The 21,419-nt window shown below is 40.5% G+C and overlaps 1 protein-coding gene across 4 annotated transcripts in view; it reads left to right on the forward strand.

Annotated features, from left to right (window-relative positions):
* Positions 1-21,419, forward strand: part of IL12RB2 (interleukin 12 receptor subunit beta 2) — a 69,466-nt gene that overhangs the window by 38,330 nt on the left and 9,717 nt on the right. For 3 of the 4 annotated variants that reach the window (XM_065873094.1, XM_065873088.1, XM_065873113.1), the window contains exons 9-12: positions 10,591-10,791; positions 16,035-16,133; positions 16,224-16,382; positions 20,377-20,514. In XM_065873094.1, coding sequence (XP_065729166.1) covers positions 10,591-10,791; positions 16,035-16,133; positions 16,224-16,382; positions 20,377-20,514 — 597 coding nt within the window. The remainder of the gene's footprint in view (positions 1-10,590; positions 10,792-16,034; positions 16,134-16,223; positions 16,383-20,376; positions 20,515-21,419) is intronic. The other variant, XM_065873104.1, reaches the window with a different exon arrangement.

Raw genomic sequence — 21,419 nt, forward strand, 5'->3', positions numbered from 1 at the left:
TGCCACACCTAAACCATCCAATAAGAGTAGTTGTGCACCCCAGCGAGACCTGGAGGACAGATTTGCAAACCACATGGTCCCATCCTGGAGCCCTCTTGTCTTATGCAAATTCTGCATGATCTGTAGGAATAGCGTACCATGATTTTTGTCTCCCTCTCTTGCAATATATGTTCACACTACTCACGTAAATAGCTTTCCTTCTAGGAAGAGAAAAATAATGCCCCAAGAGGCAGAATTATGTTGATTTTGAGAAAGTAGGGACAACTTTGTTGTAAAAGGTATATGCCACAGCATTGCATATCAAGAAGCACTAGAATGATTTTGTTGGTTTATGATGAAAATTGAATGTGTGCTAAACCCACCAGTCAACAAGTAAAACATATTTAATATTTCAGACCAGTCCCTGTGCTCAAGAATTCTTGAAACTATGGCAAGAAACAGAAAGCAGTACAGCCATAAATAGAGGCCCACACAGATGTCAGAGACTAAGGCCCCAGGAGGTGATGTAACTTGGCCAAGATCATATACACAATTAGTGGCAGAGCTGGACTGGAAAACCAAGCCACCTGTCTCTTAGGTGGGCACGTTTTCCAAATACCTTATGACTCCATAACTCTATTTAGAAGTTCTCAGTGAAAATGGAGATGGGAAGTTGAATGATAGAGGCTAAAGGAATAATTTGAAAGGTGTCAGAGAGGTGAGTTGTTAGCAGAGTTCTAAAGGAGAGAGCATGCCCTGGCAAACATGATGGAGAGGAAATTCAGGCTGTTTCCTGCCAAGTGTGGTGACTCAGAGGCTAGGCAATGCCAGGTTGATTTACTTAGCTAACTGCAAAGAGAGCAGTGGTTAGAAAGGCTCTTTGGCTATTTTAGCCCATCATCTGGCAAAGGGTCTTGCAAACCCTAGGTGCTCAATACATATTACTGAATGAATACATTTTATTCTCCAAAACAAAACAAAAGCAAACTTGTGACATAGCCAGAAAATAAGATACCAAGGCAAATGAAGATAAAGAACCAGGGCTGGGGAATTCAAGTTCCTGACAAGGGAGCTAACACAGAAGTTCCAGGCTCTCACCACCAAACCTTCCCTGAAGATAACCACAGGAGAGACAGAACAGAATGGCTGAGTGCCTGTGGATGGGTAATAGTGATGAAGGGGGAGGGCTGAGGTAGCACTTGCTGGTTGCACTCCTTTTTCTTCCCCTTGTTGCCCTGAGATGTCCATCTCCTGGGCATTTTTACTATGGGCAGGAAAGTCTGGAGGGCAGGGCAGAGTAACTTCAAGGAAGCCCTGGAACCTGACAAAGAGTGCCTGAGATTTTCTTCTGCCACCCATCCCATGGCCTGGCAATTATAAAAGAGAATAACAGCCCTACCCCCCATGAAAAGCAGTGCCATCCACAGAGACATGGGTAGGTTCTGGAGCTGCCAGGTACACCTACGGGGAACAGGAGACAGGCAGAGCTTAGGGTGAATCACTACAGGCTCCCTGGCTTTCCTCTCTGAAAAGCTCTTCCACCCCACCTAAACTTACCTGGAGGAACATGAGCTCTGGCAAAACTTTCACTCCTCCCCCAACAGAAAAATAAAGGCCAAGGCTGCTGATCAATCCAAGAAAATAAAACATGATCCCAAAGGAGAAAATTAGTAGAAATCTGAGGGGCACAAATTCTGAGAAAGAAAGGCAGCAAATGGGACTACCTGTATGGTAGGAAGTATAACCAGCACAACAGAAAGAGCAAGAGTTTAGAATGAGCATAATAAGTATCCTTAGAAAGATAAGAGAGGATGCTAGGAACATAAATCAGAAATAGGTGGTTGTGGAAAAGGCCCAAATAGAGATTCAGTATGGAAAGTTCAGTTGTTGAAATAATGAACTCACCCAATGGGTTGGATTGCAGAAAGGACTCATCTGAAGATTGAAAGAGTACATGGAAGATTGGATGAGAAACTCTTTGAAAAGTCATCAAAAGGGGAAAAGAATTTGAAAAATGAGAAGACTTAAAACACTGAAAGAAGAAAAAGAAAAGTAATGACAACCACCTAAAAGGAGTCCCAATAAGAGAAAAAAAGTAAATGAAAGGAATAAAGTATTCTAAAATATTTATCAAGAATCTTATAGAACGTACTACTCTGATGCAGGATGTCAACAGTGGGGGAGGTGATGTGTGTATGGGGGCAGCGGTGTGTGGAAAATCTCTGTGCCTCCCACTCAATTTTGCCATGAACTTAAAACAGCTTTAAAAAATAAAGTCTATTAAAAAAGAAATGAGGAGAAAAGAATATGAGTGCAGAATGATCAAGCAGGTGTTGCTCCCAAAAATACAAAGATAGATCAGTATCAGAAAAATGCATCATTGTAACTCATTACTTTAATACTGAAAGAGAAAAAAAAGGATATGTTCTTAACAGATGTAGAAAAGTATTCAGTAAAACAAAGTTTTTAGTAAATAAATAGTTTTTTTTGTTGTTGGTGGTGGGTTTTTTTTTGCCGTACACGGGCCTCTCACTGCTGTGGCCTCTCCCGTTGTGGAGCACAGGCTCCGGACGTGCAGGCTCAGCAGCCATGGCTCACAGGCCTAGCCGTTCCGCAGCATGTGGGATTTTCCCGGACCGGGGCACAAACCCATGTCCCCTGCATCGGCAGGCAGACTCTCAACCACTTCGCCACCAGGGAAGCCCAAATAAATTGTATTTTATAAAAATAAAATCTATTTGAAAGCTATGAATAAAAGAAAACTTTTTAGCTTTGCTAAGACTTTCTACCAAAAACATGCAGCAAGCATCATTGTAATTAAGATATGTAGGAACATTCTCTGTAAAATTACAATATAAAAGCAAAAAAAAAAAGCATAAGATTTAATTCAAAGATTGAAGAGAGAAGATATTTGAAGTGTACAGCTAATAAGATTATTACATGGAAATTTTAACAAGGGCAATAGACAAATTATTAGAACTAATTAGAGAGTTTAGCAGGTCTGCCAGAATAAGAATAACATACACAAATTAATACTGGAGAAAGCAGTAGAAAATAAGATGCCATTTAAATTGCAAACTAATAGTATAAAGTGTCTAGTAATTAACCTAAAAAAGAATGCATTAAACTTTAAGGACGAATTTTTGAAATTCCATTAAAAGATATAAAAGGAGACCTAAATAATTTCAAATAGACAGCATATTTATAAATGGGACAATTTAATGTTGTCTAAATTGAGCTATAAATTTAATATAATTCCAATAAAAGTACCAGCTGAAATTTTTGAGGACTCTGATAAACTGATTCTAAAAGCTATATGGAAGGATAAAGTTTCTTGAATACCCAAGACCACTTTGAAAAAAGAAGAGCAAAATGAGGAGGGACTTTAACCACCAGAGAGTCAGGTGTCACAGAGCCTCGTAATGTAACCAGTGTGTTCTGGTGAAGAAGCTGACCTAGACACAAACCCATGAATGTGTGGAACTTGGTGTGGGACAGGGATGAAACCACATTTGGAAAAATGGAGTCACTGTGTGGAAAAAATAATAAAGTTTATTCCCTTAAAAAAAAATACGCTTTACCTAGATTTGGATTAAAAACCTAAATGTGAAAGGTAAAACCAAAAGCCAATGGGTGGAAATGTAGTTTAGTATCTTTGTGACCCCAGAATGAAAGGATTTCATAAACAAGACTCAAAATACACAAACTGTGGATAAATTTACCCACATCAAAGTATGTTTGTGCAACAAACACATCATAAAGTTTTCAGAGATTGAAAGACTGGAGTGAGATATATTTGGTGTTGAAAACTAACAAGTGATTAATATCTAGAATATAAAAGCTATTTCTGCAAGTCAGGAAGAAGACAGGAAACACAACAGAAAAAATGAGTGAAGTATGAGAAGGGGAAAGTCACACAGCTAGTAATATGGGAAGAGAAGCTCAGCCTCATAAGAAATCAGAAAATGAAAATAAAACCACAATTAAATACCACCTCACATGTACCAGATTGGCAAAATGAGAAAGTCAGAAAATACCAAGTGCTGGTGGGGAAATGAGAACTTCTTATGCTTTTCTTGTTGGAGTGTCAACTGACTATTTTAGAGATCACCCTGGCTGTATTTAGTGAAATAGGTGAATTTAGTCTATAATCAAGAAATTCTGTGCATTTAGAGAGAGAGAGAGAGAGAGAGAGTCAGTTTTTTTTTAATTGGAGTATAAAATAAATGCAGAGGAAATAGGCAAACTACCTGAAAAAGAATTCAGAGTAATGATAGTAAAGATGATCCAAAATCTTGGAAATAAAATAGAGAAAATACAAGAAACATTTAACGAGGACCTAGAAGAACTAAAGAGCAAACGAACAGTAATGAACAACACAATAACTGAAATTAAAAATACTCTAGAAGGAATCAATAGCAGAATAACTGAAGCAGAAGAACGAATAAGTGAGCTGGAAGATAGAATGGTGGAAATAACTGCCACAGAGCAGAATAAAGAAAAAAGAATGAAAAGAATTGAGGACAGTCTCAGAGACCTCTGGGACAATACTAGGCACACCAATATTCGAATTATAGGCATCCCAGAAGACAAAGAAAAAAAGAAAGGGTCTGAGAAAATATTTGAAGAGAGTATAGTTGAAAACTTCCCCAACATGGGAAAGGAAATAGTTCATCAAGTCCAGGAAGCGCAGAGAGTCCCATACAGGATAAACCCAGGGAGAAACATGCCAAGACACATAGTCAAACTAACAAAAATTAAAGACAAAGAAAAAATATTAAAAGCAGCAAGGGAAAAGCAACAAATAACATAAAAGGGAATCCCCATAAGGTTAACAGCTGATCTTTCAACAGAAGTTCTACAGGCCAGAAGAGAGTGGCAAAATATGTTTAAAGTGATGAAAGGGAAAAACCTACAACCAAGATTACTCTACCCCACAAGGATGTCATTCAGATTCGACAGAGAAATCAAAAGCTTCACAGACAAGCAAAAGTTAAGAGAATTCAGCACCACCAAACCAACTTTACAACAAATGCTAAAGGAACTTCTCTAGGCAGGAAACACAAGAGAAAGAAAAGACTTGTAAAAACAAACCCAAAACAAGAAAATGGTAATAGTAAAATACATATCAATAGTTACCTTAAGTGTAAATGGATTAAATGCCTCAAACAAAAGACACAGACTGGCTGAATGGATACAAAACCCATATATGTGCTGTCTACAAGAGACCCGCTTCAGACCTAGGGACACATACAGACTGAAAGTGAGGGGATGGAAAAAGATATTCCATGCAAATGGAAATCAAAAGAAAGCTGGAGTAACAATACTCATATCAGACAAAATAGACTTTAAAATAAAGACAATTACAAGAGACAAGGAAGGACAATATATAATGATCAACGGATCAATCCAAGACAAAGATATAATAATTGTAAATATCTATGCATCCAACATAGGAGCACCTCAATACATAAGGCAAATGCTAACAGCCATAAAAGGGGAAATCAACAGTAACACAATCATAGTAGGAGACTTTAACACCCCACTTACACCAATGGACAGATCATCCAAACAGAAATAAATAAGGAAACACAAGCTTTAAATGACACATTATACCAGATGGACTTAGTTGATATTTATAGGACATTCCACCCCAAAACAACAGAATACACTTTCTTCTCAAGTGCACACAGAACATTCTCCAGGATAGATCACATCATGTGTCACAAATCAAACCTTGGTAAATTTAAGAAAATTGAAATCGTATCAAGCATCTTTTCTGACCACAACGCTATGAGACTAGATATCAATTACAGGAATAAAAACTTTTAAAATGCACACATATGGAGGCTAAACAATACGCTACTAAACAGCCAAGAGATCACTGAAGAAATCAAAGAGGAAATCAAAAAATACTGAGAAACAAGTGACAATGAAAACACGACGACCCAAAACCTATGGAATGCAGCAAAAGCAGATCTACGAGGGAAGTTTATAGCAGTACAATCTTATCTCAAGAAACAAGAAAAATCTCAAATAAACAACCTAACCTTATACCTAAAGCAATTAGAGAAAGAAGAAGAAGAAAAACAACAAAAAAACAAAGTTAGTAGAAGGAAAGAAATCATAAAGATCAGATCAGAAACAAATGAAAAACAAATGAAGGAAACAGTAGCAAAGATCAAGAAAACTAAAAGCTGGTTCTTTGAGAAGATGAACAAAATTGATAAACCATTAGCCAGACTCATCAAGAGAAAAAGGGAGAAGACTCAAATCGACAGAATTAGAAATGAAAAAGGAGAAGTAACAACTGACACTGAAGAAGTACAAAGGATCATGAACGATTACTACAAACAAGTATATGCCAATAAAATGGACAACCTGGAAGAAATGGACAAATTCTTAGAAAAGCACAACCTTCTGAGACTGAACCAGGAAGAAATAGAAAATATAAACAGACCAATCACAAGCACTGAAATTGAAACTGTGATTTAAAATCTTACAACAAACAAAAGCCCAGGACCAGATGGCTTCACAGGCGAATTCTATCAAACATTTAGAGAAGAGCTAACACCTATCCTTCTCAAACTCTTCCAAAATATAGCAGAGGGAGGAACACTCCCCAACTCATTCTACCAGGCCACCATCACCCTGATACCAAAACCAGACAAAGATGTCACAAAAAAAGAAAACTACAGGCCAATATCTCTGATGAACATAGATGCAAAAATCCTCATCAAAATACTAGCAAACAGAATTCAAGAGCACATTAAAAGGATCATACACCATGACCAAGTGGGGTTTATTCCAGGAATGCAAGAATTCTTCAGTATATACAACAATCAATGTGATATACCATATTAATAAACTGAAGGATAGAAACCATATGATAATCTCAATAGATGCAGAAAAAGGTTTTCACAAAATTCAACACCCATTTATAATAAAACTCTCCAGAAACTGGGCATAGAGGGAACTTACCTCAACATAATAAAGGCCATATATGACAAACCCACAGCCAACATCGTTCTCAATGGTGAAAAACTGAAACCACTTCCACTAAGATCAGGAACAAGACAAGGTTGCCCACTCTCACCACTATTATTCAACATAGTTTTGGAAGTCCTAGCCACAGCAATCAGAGAAGAAAAAGAAATGAAAGGAATCCAAATTGGAAAAGAAGATGTAAAACTGTCACTGTTTGCAGATGACATGATACTATACATAGAGAACCCTAAAGATGCTACCAGAAAACTTCTAGAGCTAATCAATGAATTTGGTAAAGTAGCAGGATACAAAGTTAATGCACAGAAATCTCTTGCATTCTTATACACTAGTGATGAAAAATCTGAAAGAGAAATTAAGGAAACACTTGCATTTACCATTGCAACAAAAAGAATAAAATACCTAGGAATAAACCTACCTAAGGAGACAAAAGACCTGTATGCAGAAAACTATGACACTGATGAAAGAAATTAAAGGTGATAGAAACAGATGGGGAGATAGACCACGTTCTTGGATTGTAAAAATCAACATTGTGAAAATGACTATACTACCCAAAGCAACCTACAGATTCAATGCAATTCCTATCAAACTACCAGTGGTATTTTTCACAGAACTAGAACAAAAAATTTCACAATTTGTATGGAAACACAAAAGACCCCAAATAGCCAAAACAATCTTGAGAAAGAAAAAAGGAGCTGGAGGAATCAGGCTCCTGGACTTCAGACTGTACTACAATGCTACAGTAATTAAGACAGTATGGTACTGGCACAAAAACAGAAATATAGATCAATGGCACAGGATAGAGAGCCCAGAGATAAACCCACACACTTATGGTCACCTTATCTTTGACAAAGGAGGCAAGAATATACAATGGAGAAAAGACAGCCTCTTCAATAAGTGGAACTGGGAAAACTGGACAGCTACATGGAAAAGAATGAAATTAGAACACTCCCTAACACCATACACAAAAATAAACTCAAAATAGATTAAAGACCTAAATGTAAGGCCAGACACTATCCAACCCTTAGAGGAAAACATAGGCAGAACACACTGTGACATAAATCACCTCAAGATCCTTTTTGACCCCCTCCTAGAGTAATGGAAATAAAATAAACAAATGGGGCCTAATGAAACTTAAAAGCTCTTGCACAGCAAAGGAAACCATAAACAAGACGAAAAGACAACTCTCAGAATGGGAGAAAATATTTGCAAACGAAGCAACTGACAAAGGATTAATCCCCAAAATTTACAAGCAGCACATGCAGCTCAATATCAAAACAACAAACAACCCAATCTAAAAATGGGCAGAAGACCTAAATAGACGTTTCTCCAAAGAAGACATACAAATTGCCAACCGACATGTGAAAAGATGCTCAACATCACTAATCATTAGAGAAATGCAAATCAAAACCACAATGAGGTATTACCTCACACCAGTCAGAATGGCCATCATCAAAAAATCTACAAACAATAAATGCTGGAGAGGGTGTAGAGAAAAGGGAACCCTCCTGCACTGTTGGTGAGAATATTAATTGATACAGCCACTTTGGAGAACAGTATGAACGTTCCTTAAAAAACTAAAAATAGAACTATTATATGACCCAGCAATCCCACTACTGGGTATATACCCTGAGAAAACCATAATTCAAAAAGAGTCATGTATTACAGTGTTCATTGCAGCACTATTAACAATAACAAGGACTTGGAAGCAACCTAAGTGTCCATCGACAGATGAATGGATAAAGAAGATGTGGCACATATATACAATGGAATATTACTCAGCCATAAAAAAAATGAAATTGAGTTATTTGTAGTGAGGTGGATGGACCTAGAGTCTGTCATACAGAGTGAAGTCAGAAAGAGAAAAACAAATACCGTATGCTAACGCACATATATGGAATCTAAAAAAATGGTACTGATGAACCTAGTGGCAGGGCAGGAATAAAGATGCGGATGTAGAGAACAAACTTGAGGACACCGGAGGGGAAGGGGAAGGTGGGACAAAGTGAGAGAATAGCACTGACATCTATACACTACCAAATGTAAAATGGATAGCTAGTGGGAAGCATCTGCGTAGCACAGGGAGATCAGCTCAATGCTAGAGGGGTGGGATAGGGAGGATGGGAGGGAGGCTTAAGAGGGAGGGGATATGAAGATATATGTATACTTATAGCTGATTCACTTTGTTGTACAACAGAAACTAACGCAACATTGTAAAGCAATTATACTCCAATAAAGATATTTAAAAAAATTTTTTAATAAATTGGAGTATAGTTGCTTTACAATATTGTTAGTTTCTGCTGTACAGCAAATTGAATCAGTTATACATATATATATATATATATATATATATATATATGCACTCTTTTTTAGATTTCCTTCCCATTTAGGTCACCACAGAGCACTGAGTAGAGGTCCCTGTGCTATACAGCAGACTCTTTAGTTATCTGTTTTATATATAGTAGTGTACATATGTCAATCCCAATCTCCCAGTTCATCCCACCCACCCCTTCCCTCCTTGATAACCATAAGTTTGTTTTCTAATCTGTGACTCAGTTTTTGCCCTGCAGATAAATTCATCTGAACAATTTTTCTAGATTCCATATATAAATGATATTTGTCTTTCTCTGTCTGACTTACTTCACTCTATATGACAATCTCTAGGTCCATCCACATTGCTGCAAATGGCATTATTTCGTTCCTCTTTATGGCTGAGTAATATTCCGTTGTATTAATATATATGTACCACATCTTCTTTATCTATTCCTCTGTCGATGGACATTTAGGTTGCTTCCATGTCCTGGCTATTGTAAACAGTGCTGCAATGAATATTGGAAGCATTCATCCTTTCAAATCATGGTTTTCTCTGGATATATGCACAGAAGTGGGATTGCTGGGTCATATGGTAGCTCTATTTTTAGTTTTTTAACGAACCTTCATACTGTTCTCCATAGTGGCTTTACCAATTTACATTCCCACCAACAGTGTAGGAGGGTGAGAGAGACACTTTTGCACAGGCACACATGAGGACATGCTAGAGAATGTTCATTGCATCCTTGTTTGTGTTGGCAAAAAGTTGGAAGGAAGCTACTGCTTGTCACTTGGAGACTGGACAAAGACAGGGTTGAGGCAGCAGTCTGAAGGAATGAGCTGGATTTTCATATAGCAGCAGGATGGATGTATCCTGGAAACATAATGTTGAGTGAAATAAAAAGTTAGGAAATGCATTAGATTTACTCCAAACATGTTTCATGAAAATTCAACACACCAGCATAAAGCAACACTAATTCTCAAGGACACATATATATGTAAATAAACATACGGGAGGTGGATTAGAAGGATGCATATTATATTCACTAGAGCAGGTACCTTTGGGGACACAGAAATGGGAAGTGAAATGGAAGGTGAAGGGGAAAATAATTTCATAAATAACACTACATAGGGTCCTGGCACTGATCTGAGAAGCTGGATGAACAAAATCTGTGAACCTGAAGTTCTTTAAAAGAAATCGGTTCTTGCTACAACTTTGCTGGGTTGAGTTGTTGTTTTCTATGTCTTTATCCACTGTGATTTTACTTTTACCCCTCCCCCTCTTTCCCCATAAAGGGTTGCTGGCTCCTCAACAGGTCTCAGCAAACTCAGAGGGCGTGGACAACCTCATGGTGACATGGACACCTCCAGTGAAAGCTGCCACTGCTGTGCAGGAGTATGTGGTGGAATGGAGGGAACTCCATCCGGGGGCCAGCACGCAGCCCCCTCTAGGCTGGTTGTGGAGTCCCCCCTACAACCTGTCTGCTCTGATTTCAGGTACTTCATTATCCACCTTCCTTCTAGAGGGTTTCTAAGTTCACGTTTTTTGAGGAAATTGCAGGTGGGAACCCAGAGTCATGCCTTCAGTTACAGGCAGCTGCATGAGAAGAAGGATAGTGATGACCTAGAGCCCATCAGGATGCACCACTGCAGCCATAGAAGACTCACTGATTAACTAAAAACTCTAGAATTTATGGAAAACTTATGTGCCTGATACAGTGCCGTATGAGATGACTGAATAATGAACCCAACAAACATGGCTGAGAGCTAAGTAGTAGCCAGTCAGTGTGATGGACACCTTGCATTTGGGAGTTCATTTAATTTTGAGAACAGTCATGTGTAGCAAGACTTATTATACCCATTGTACAGATGAGGAAACCAGAAGATCTTTCATTTCCAATTCTGCTACTTACTAGTTGTGTGATAAATCCAGAATTATCTATATGATAATTGGTGTCTCTAGTCCTCAAATTCTGAATCTGTCAGTGGTTAAAATCAAGTGATAGAAAGTGTCTGAAAATGTATTCAAATAATTGGACAGAAGTTAATCAATGCCTTTTCCTTTTTTTTTTTTTACAATTTCATTTTACCCTTGGAGCAAGCACAATCTAAATTTCTGTATCATACAATATGAATTTAAATGAAAAAGAAATCTCACAAATAGTCAACCGTTCAATCCTGAGCATAAACCACATTGGACAATTGGAAAATAAGGTAGCCAAAGGCTCATTTAATCATTTTTATAAATGATTGCTGTGGTGCACATCTTCCTCCCATCAGAGTGTGACACTTGCCCTTTAGCTTTCATCATAGCAATCCCTAAATGGGGCTTGCCATTCCTGACCAGTGAAAAGAATCCTTAACCTCTTCTCTCAGAGGAGCGATCTAGTCCTAGTCACACAGCAGGCAGTTGACATTTGCCAAACAAACATTAAACGGCAAGGTCTCAGGTTTATTTTTTTTCAAGTTCTTAATTCACAAACTCTGAAGTGTCTTACTCTGTTAGCCACAGTCAGCTTCTTTTTTATTTTTTTATTTTTGGCTGTGTTGGGTCTTTGTTGCTGCACGCAGGCTTTCTCTAGTTGCGGCGAGCGGGGGCTACTCTTCGTTGCGGTGTGCGGGCTCCTCATTGCGGTGGCTTCTCTTGTTGCGGAGCATGGGCTCTAGGCGTGTGGGCTTCAGTAGTTGCAGCAGTGGGGCTCAGTAGTTGTGACTCGCGAGCTCTAGAGCGCAGGCTCAGTAGTTGTGGCGCACGGGCTTAGTTGCTCCGTGGCATGTGGGATCTTCCCGGACCAGGGCTCGAACCCGTGTCCCCTGCATTGGCAGGCAGATTCTTAACCCCTGCGCCACCAGGGAAGCCCCACAGTCAGCTTCTAAGATTGTTTTGTGTTTAAAGTACTCATAGGCCTCCCTTACTTACCGATGAATACGTTACCAAAAACCTATTAGTGAAATTCTTCTTATTTTAATTTTCCCAAAGAGAAATGGTATTATTTGCATATCAAAGTTAGGTTAGTTAGGGCTTCCCTGGTGACGCAGTGGTTGAGATTCCGCCTGCCGATGCAGGGGAGGCGGGTTCAAGACCCGGTCCGCGAGGATCCCGCATGCCGCGGGGCGACTAGGCCCGTGAGCCACAACTACTGAGCCTGCGCGTCTGGAGCCTGTGCTCCGCAATAAGAGAGGCCGCAATAGTGAGAGGCCTGCACACCGCAATGAAGAGTAGCCCCCGCTTGCCACAACTGGAGAAAGCCCTCACACAGAAACGAAGACCCAACACAGCCATAAATAAATAAATAAATAAATCATAAATAAATAAATAAAAAGAGTGCTGCCTGGATAATCCAGTGAACATCAGAGGAAAGTGAGTAAGCCATTAGGGGTCTGGAACTTTTTTTTTTTTTTTTGGTACACGGGCCTCTCACTGTCGTGGCCTCTCCCGTTGCGGAGCACAGGCTCCGGACGCGCAGGCTCAGCGGCCATGGCTCACGGGCACAGCCGCTCCATGGCATGTGGGATCTTCCCGGACCAGGGCACGAACCCATGTCCCCTGCATCGGCAGGCGAACTCTCAACCACTGCGCCACCAGGGAAGCCCGGGTCTGGAACTTTTAATGTGGAAACCACTTAGCCCATAGAAGAGAATTCTGGATTGGGGCAGTGGGGGGTGGTTGATGGCTGTTACTGGCTTCGACGTGTATATAAGAAAGAGTATGTGTCCTTTGTTGTTTTGGAGAGCATAATGAAGGCCCTCTGCATAAAAATTATAAGAAGACAGATGTCAGCTCAATTTTGAGAAAGAACTTTCCTTATACTTGATGGTCTCTAATAGGACAGTTGATTGCCCCTCAAGGCAGTGTGTCCTCTGTCCCTAGAGTTGTTGCAGTAGAACCATTTTTCCTTTAGAGCTGTTGTGCCCGTCAAATCAGATGAAACAGTGGGTAGGAAAGGCATTTACTGAACTCTAAACTGCTATATAATTGTGAAAGCTTATTATAAACTGTATTAGGATTTACCCCTTTGGGATAGTTTGAACTATATAGTCCCTACAGTTCTTTCCTTTTAGAAATTCTATATTCTACACACAATGCATAAAATAGATGACAAGAGAGAATGTTTTTCATACTTAGGAAGATAAAATGTTTCCTAAGTATGACATATTCATTTGACTAAAATGAATAATACTGGGTAAGATAACTATTAATTCAAGTTGTTCTCCCACTTGAAAACACTTGATCAACTATGAGTCTGTGTTGATGTTATGTTCTGGAAATAAACACTTAAAATTTAACTCATACTTATCATGAATTCAAAGTAACCCTCTCCAATAAGTAAGATGACTCATTGTCATCAGATCCTTACCAGTCTTTTCTCAGCATCTGGCTGGGGCCAAGTTGGGTGTTTTGGAGCAGACTACAATGAAGTCCACCTCCTGGATTATAAGTTGGTGTGGCCTAGGCTAGAAACTGTCAGTCCTGTCTTGTCTTGCTGAAAACAGTTCTGACCTTATAGAGACACTCCTTTTACAAATATGTAGACATCACAGTGTCTAGAAAACCTTCCCTGATGCCTAGCTATTTGGGCCCCTCTTCTGTATGGTCCCATCATACTTCCTCTGCGATTACTCCTCATTGCTGATCATTTAATGTTTGCCTTCTCCCAGACTTAATAGGTGAATTTAGCTTTCTGCAGAAAAACCACCTAAGAGGTGGTTTATAAATGTGAAGACAGAGCCTTTGCCCAAGGGTGCCAGGTATATGTGCATGCCTGGGGGTTTCAAGATATAAGCCTGGAAGTTGGAGCCAGACTGTAGAAAGAAATGAAAATGTTAAGAGTATGGGCTTCGGGCTTCCCTGGTGGCACAGTGGTTAGAGCCTGCCTGCCGATGCAGGGGACACGGGTTCGTGCCCTGGTCCGGGAAGATCCCACATGCCACAGAGCAGCTGGGCCCGTGAGCCATGGCCGCTGAGCCTGAGCGTCCGGAGCCTGTGCTCTGCAATGGGAGAGGCCACAGCAGTGAGAGGCCCACGTACCGCAAAAACAAAACAAACAAACAACAACAAAAAAAAGAGTATGGGCTTCATCCACCAGCAGCAAAGGCTAAGGAAGTTTTGAGGTAGGGAGCAGGCAATGATTAGGGGGTGTTCATGTAAGAATTAGCCAGTAAAACAGGAGTTCTTAAGGTCAGAACTGGGGAACAAGCTTGCCAGGGCTCTGCTCTTCATAGAAAGGAAAATGTCAGCTAAGTTATGGAGCCACATTTTCCTCCCTCCTCCCCAAAGGGTAGGCTGTTCATAAGAAGGAACCCACAGCTTCTGATGCAGCAGCTCCCCAAGGCCTCTGCCCTGAACTCACACTTTGCATGGCAAAATGCAACGAAACCATTTGCCTAATGAGCTCATCTGGAACTCCCACATGGCACGGTGGTTGGTGGGTCCCTTCCAGAACTAGCGACAGAGCAGCCAGGCACCAGCCCCTCCCAAATGAAATGATTCCATATTCCGTGTTGCCCTCGGAGCTTCTGGGTCTGGAGGCTACCCACAAAGTATCTTTGGATTACAGGACTAAGCTGATTGCAGCCTCGCTCCATTTCACTCGGTTCACGGATGCGAGTTGGAACTCACCCATGGTGTGAGTTTTGATTTCCTCATGGTCCCTTCTGACGGTACTGGTTGCACGTCTGAGCTTCATATACTACCTACTTGCTGGAATATTTAAGGGACAATGGATTTTTATATAACACACACACTAGTAAATTATTTTGTGATGTAAAATTCTTCTTCCCAAAAACGAAAATGTTAAACCCTAATCAATTGTCAGTGTAGGGGACCAGACCTACCTATGGCAGGGCATTGAACAATATGGGAGAGAGGCCTTACCCTGACCACGTGAGACTACAGTTAGGTACCTAACAGAAATAATCTTTTTCCTTTAAACTTTCATTGGGAGTTTAAAGATATGTCATGGGCAGTATCTATGAGAGGGGACTTTTCTTTACAGGAAGTAGAAATCTGAGATTCATGGAAATAGGGAGTTCGGGAAGGGAAGAGTGACTTGCCAATAAACTTCATGACTGACAGAAAACTGCCAAGTGTGGCACTTTAAAAGCTAGGAAGGAGGGCTCCCCTGGTGGTGCAGTGGTTGAGAGGCCGCCTGCCGATGCAGGGGACACGGGTTCGTGCCCCGGTCCGGGAGGATCCCACATGCCGCGGAGCGTCTGGGCCCGTGAGCCGTGGCCGCTGAGCCTGCGCGTCCGGAGCCTGTGCTCCATAACGGAAGAGGCCACGACAGTGAGAGGCCCGCGTACCGCAAAAAAAAAAAAAAAAGCTAGGAAGGAGTATTAACATTCCCAGGTATCTTCCTAATCTTCCAAGCTGTGAAACAACTGAGATCTGAGTGGAACATGGTACGAGGAGGGGGGGAGGGGGGGAGGGGGGGAGGGGGGGAGGGGGGGAAGGGGGGGAACAAGGGGGTAGATTGCACTGAGCACACCTGATTAGTCACGCCTGAATGTGTCATCCCATGCTACCCTGTCAGAGCCTGATAAGCATCTAGGGAATTAGAAGAGCCGTTCCGGTGGTATGTCTGCAAAACACCACCCTTACTTTTCTGTAAACAGCAAATAATTTATTTGTAAAAGTCAAAGTTTTTCCTTGAAGGTGAGTTTTGTTTCAAAAGCTGTCTGTGTGGTTTTCTTTAAATCCTTGTTTCACCCGGAGTAGCGTCTGTCTTTATGTCTTGCAGAAAACATAAAACCCTACATCTGTTATGAAATCCGTGTGCATGCACTTTCAGGGGACCAGGGAGGATGCAACTCCATCCGGGGTAACTCTAAACACAAAGGTGAGTCTTGGGACCTTTTGCCCAATTTTGCTGTAGTTTAATGGTTTGGATTTGGAGGGTGACAAAAGCCTCCTGTGTTCTACTTCACAGCACCACTGAGTGGCCCCCACATTAATGCCATCTCAGAGGAAAAAGGGAGCATTTTAATTTCATGGAATGAAATTCCAGCCCGGGAGCAAATGGGCTGCATCCTCCATTACAGGATATATTGGAAGGAACAGGACTCCAATTCCCAGCCTCAGCTTTGTGGTATGTGTGAGAAACAAAGCCAGCAGGGTCTTTCTTGTTTAGATGTTGGGAAAACACAAGGGTGTGCAAGTGCTAGCACCATACCTGGCACTTAGGAGGTGCTCCATAAATATATGTGAAATTAATTGAATGAAGAAAAATAGACATCTAAACACACACACACACTCACACACACAAAGTTACTGAATATGTGTTACATGCCAAGCAAATTGAAGAAATGAAGTTACTGGACGAGGCTTTCAAGGAGCTTACTCATATGGGGAGATAGCATTTCAAAAAGCAATAAGCGTGCTTTGATACTATTATATAGACCCTTGAGGCTTGCAGGAAATGCATTTGGAGAATCTTCGAATCACCACACTTGCAAATACCATCATAGCATATTATTTTCTCCTTAAATGGATAAAATGCAATTTAAGTAACTCCTTATGACCCATAATTGTGCTGTAAGACTAAAGCAATTAAATTCTGGCTGGAGCATTATCTCAAATGATTTCATCACTCGTTCACCGAGCAGTTCCAAGTCACTTGCCAGATTTAATGTTCTAATCTTTGATTTACTCAGTTTTGTTTTGTTTTTCCTGGCTTGAGCTTCCCTTTAGTATTTCATAGGCAGCTGGCTTTCTTTCGGGAGCATTTATCATAAAGAAGCAACCATTTTATTCCTTCGTGAGAACTATTAGGTCCAAGAAGAATGTAACAAAGCCAGCCTGAGATGTAGGTGTCAGAGGGCTGCCTGCAGAGTGATTTTTACCTGGGAAACCTGAGGAATTGGTCCTCTCTCTTGACCTTAGATCTGCAGTACTGCTTCTCTAAAAGTTATGACTTTTAAAGCTAATTAATTTCTTATTACATAAATAATACTTGTATATAGTAAAAGCATTAAAATAGTTCAAAAAGATATAAAGTGGAAATTATCCCTTCCTCCATACTTAGGCTGTTAGCAGTTCTTTGTGTGTTCGTCCAGAAAAAAACTTAATGCATACATTTGGGATAAACATCTGTATTCTGATCTGCACCTTACTTTTGCCTCTCAATAATGCATACTGAGATCTTTCCACATCAATCCATGTGGACTTTTTAACAGCTTTATAGTATTCCACTGTAGGATCTTACAATAATCAGCTTAATAATCCACCATTGTTAAATACAGCAGATCACTGAACAGAACTGCTCCCCACTGTCAGGGTCAGTTCTGAAATGCACCCCCAAAGGTGATGAATCAATTGATCTCATCATGAGCCATTTGGAATACTTCATATGAAATTTGCTCCCCCCCAATTTTTCATTTTGACAGAATTTAAACCAAGATGCTTATTTACAACAAGATCAACATGGTTAGATGGTTCTTAAATCTGCTCTTATAGATGTTGAAGAAATTACCTACCTTTTTTGCACCAAATCTGATGAATCTAAAGTCTGTGTAAGGGTATTTTAAAATAAGTTTAAAGGGGAGAAGGTGCAGATTCAAAGCCCTGTTTTGTACCAGTTTTAGATGGTTTCCCTCTTAGCACTTACAGATGAACAAAGACCTGTTCCCTATCTTCAGAGAGCTCACAGTGCACCCAGGGAGATGGAAATGTACACAAAATTGATATGTCAGTGCTGTAATCAAGGACTGACACCTACTATTGCATTGGGCAACCAGAAATCATTGGCAAATCCACAAGTGCCATTTCTAGAGAGTGGTAGAGGGCAGTAGGTTGAGGAGGAGGGAAAAAGAAAGCAGAGAGGCTCCACATCAGCAAAAGGAGGATGGAGTTCCGAGGCGTCTTCTGTCACGGCCCCTAACAGCACAAGCAGGGTGCAGTAGGAACACTTCGCCTGCCTGGGCAGGTGAGCGGGGTAGCCCTGGGGTCGGGCATCTGCATTCCCCAGGTGATTTGGGTACACAGCCACTCCTCTGGAAGTTTGTTGATACTGCCATGTGCACTGCTCTATGGGCACACACATTCTACTTATCACTTGGCTGTTTTTGCCAACATGAGGGCAGAAGCCATGGCAGTTAGTTCACCATTGTCTCCCCCTTACCTATAATACAGCCAAGCACCCAGTAGGTGCTTAATAAAAATAGTATTTTTTGAGTAACAAATGGGTTAATACTGCCGTGGGCTTTGTCAAACCAATGCAGATGTTTAGATAAAAGCTGATTTCCAGGCGCCATGCAGCTGTTTTGCCTGGTACCACTTGATCTTCTTACTGGTGACCTTTCAGATGATTGGCACTAAACTGGTGCCTTTGTCATTTAACCACCTTAAACCTAAAGTTTCAGATCCAAGAACAGAATGGCCTCCTTTATCTCTGCCAGAGATCACAGCCCAGACAAGGCAGCAGAACCAGTATTTCCTGCATGACTTCTTTCTTCCTTTACTCATCTCAACCTATTTGCCAACCAAACTGCTGACACCATCACCCTCCTCTTGGCTTCCCCCATAGTTTCTATTTTTATTCTTCAAATATACACATGTGCATGTATCTGCGTTTACGCGTAAACTTTTTTGGCCCAACAGATCATTCAAACTCCTTCCCTTGTGTTCCAACGGCTCATTCACTCCTGGAGTTAAGGATGCCCTAACACAGTTGGACGACTGACTCCCTGATGCTCGCCTATGCTTTGCTGCAGCAAGATGAGCAGAAAGTCTCTCCCAAATTATTGTTTTAGTCCCCTGCCTTGGGAATAAGAGACATTTTAGTGTAATCATATAGCTGAAGTCTGTGCAAGCAATTTCATCAGGTTAAAGTAGGCTTGGGAATTTTCCACATGGTACTTTTTCTCAAAAGGATGTAAAATATAGAAATTGCTCTGATAGTCACAGCTGTTAAATGATCTGCTCAGGCCTCAGCTCCTTTGGGTGGAGTGGATGCAATAATACAGGGTTCCATCTTGCTGGTCACACATAGTAAGTAGGGGTCAGTGAGTGTAAGGGGTCTGTTTTCCCTACTAGATGGTGAACTCTTTGAGGCAGATTCTGTGCCTTGGTGCCTTGTCCAGGGCAGACACTCAACAAATATGTGTGACTGTTGAAATAAATTCAGCACACAGGGTCAAAATCTGACTTGCCCTGGGGTTTGTGAGACAGTAAATAATGTTGAGGCACAAAGTGCTGAGTTCTAGTTTCCACTTTGATCACCAGCACACACACAGGTCTGCTGAGCAAACCAGTAGGCTACACCTGTCAAAGCTCTTGCCTCGATTTTATAGCCCCCCTCAGTTTTTGAGAGGTCACTCCAAAACTCACACCCAGCAGAGCCCTGGAGGAGGAGACTGCCTATTTACTAAAGGCTACAGATATTCATATCTCTTGGAGGAAAGAAACAGCATAAACACATTGCTCAAAAACCAAAATCTTACTTGCTGAGAACCTGCAGGGGTGTTAAAAGCATAAAGAACTGACAGTCTAGCCTTGAACTACCAAAATAAATCTTAAGTACCATTGTTCTCATTTTTTAGATTTTATGTCAAATTGAAGCAGATCAATGATTAAACCCACTAAGACCAGTACCCAGAACTTACCAAAAAATAAAAAAGAAAGTCAGAATTAATAAATGTTACTAAATGTCTATTTCATTAATTGCTAAACTTAGCTTGCTTAAAAATCCCGTTGAAAATAATTTGTACATTTAATTTCCTCCCCAGGAGTTCTCAAATATACCTGATAAATGTCGGAAACATTATAGTCATAGGAAATAAAAGAAGTTAGTTACTACAGCTAAATAGTTTCAAAAGCAAAATAATAAAAATTCTTTGAAAAGATTTTACCACAGGAAAAAAATGTAATTCTTCTGATATGCTGTGAAGTGGTGCCTTCATAAATGACAGTGCCTAGGGCCTTTTAAAGTGTTAAGTATTAATGAATTAGGACTACTTTAAAGCAGCAATGTGCTTTTCTCTTTCAAATTAAATGAAGCATTAACAAATAAAAATGAGTAAGAGCCCACATTCAGATATTTCCTTTAATTTGTGCCTTAACCTTTATATTTATCTTTCTTTCAGAAATTCCCTATAGAGTCTCCCCAAATTCTCATCCCATAGACAGCCTGCGGTCCAGAGTGACATACATTCTATGGATGACAGCTCTGACAGCTGCTGGTGAAAGCCCCCAAGGAAATGAAAGAGAATTTTGTCTGCAAGGTAAGAACCACCCTTAGAGAGGGCAAGTCCACTGTGAATTCCTATACAGGATTATACTCCCACTACTTGCTATGGAGATTATCAGATTTTCTGTAATTCACTAATTACTTTCTTGCTGCTATACCTTTGCACTTGCTATTTCCTCTAACCACAGTGCCCTACCATTACATTGTCTGCTTGGAGACAGTGTCTACTCGTTTTTCTAAACTCAGCAAAAATGTTGCCCCCTCCAGAAAGCCTTCCCAAATGCACATCCATATTTCCTTCATAATGCGCTATACTTGACCCCTATTCAAAACTCTGAATCCAACAGGCAGGGACTAGTATCTGTTTAATCTCTATCATCAAGGTCTAGAATGGCAGCCAGCACACAGTACTTGTTAAATGAATATCTGTTCAATGAATGATGAGAATAATCCCCAAAATAATACAGCTACTGCATATCAGCTAGTTATGTGCCAGGCACGTGTTAAGCTCTTTGAATACTGCATTAGTTTGCTGGGGCTCTTGTAACAAAGTACCACAAACTGAGTGGCTTAAACAACAGAAATTCATTTCCTCACAGTTCTGGAGGCTGGAAGTCTGAGATCAAGGTGTCAACAGAGTTGGCTTCCTCCAAGGGCTGTGAGAGAATCTGTTCCACGCCTCTCACCTCGCGACTGGGGGCAATCTTTGGCATTCCTTGGTTTCTAGATCTCTACCTTCATCTCACTTAGAGTTTTCCTCGTGTGTTTCTCTTTGTTCAAAATTGCCCTTTTTACAAGGATACCAGTCATGTCAGGCTAGGGGCCACCCTACTCCAGCCTGACCTGTCTTAACTAATTACCTCTGCAATGACCCTATTTACAAATAAGGTCACTTTCTGAGGTACTTATTGAGTTAGAACTTCAATATATGAATTTTGG

This window comes from Phocoena phocoena, chromosome 1 (genome assembly GCF_963924675.1).
Source record: "Phocoena phocoena chromosome 1, mPhoPho1.1, whole genome shotgun sequence".
Classification (NCBI taxonomy): Eukaryota; Metazoa; Chordata; class Mammalia; order Artiodactyla; family Phocoenidae; genus Phocoena; species Phocoena phocoena.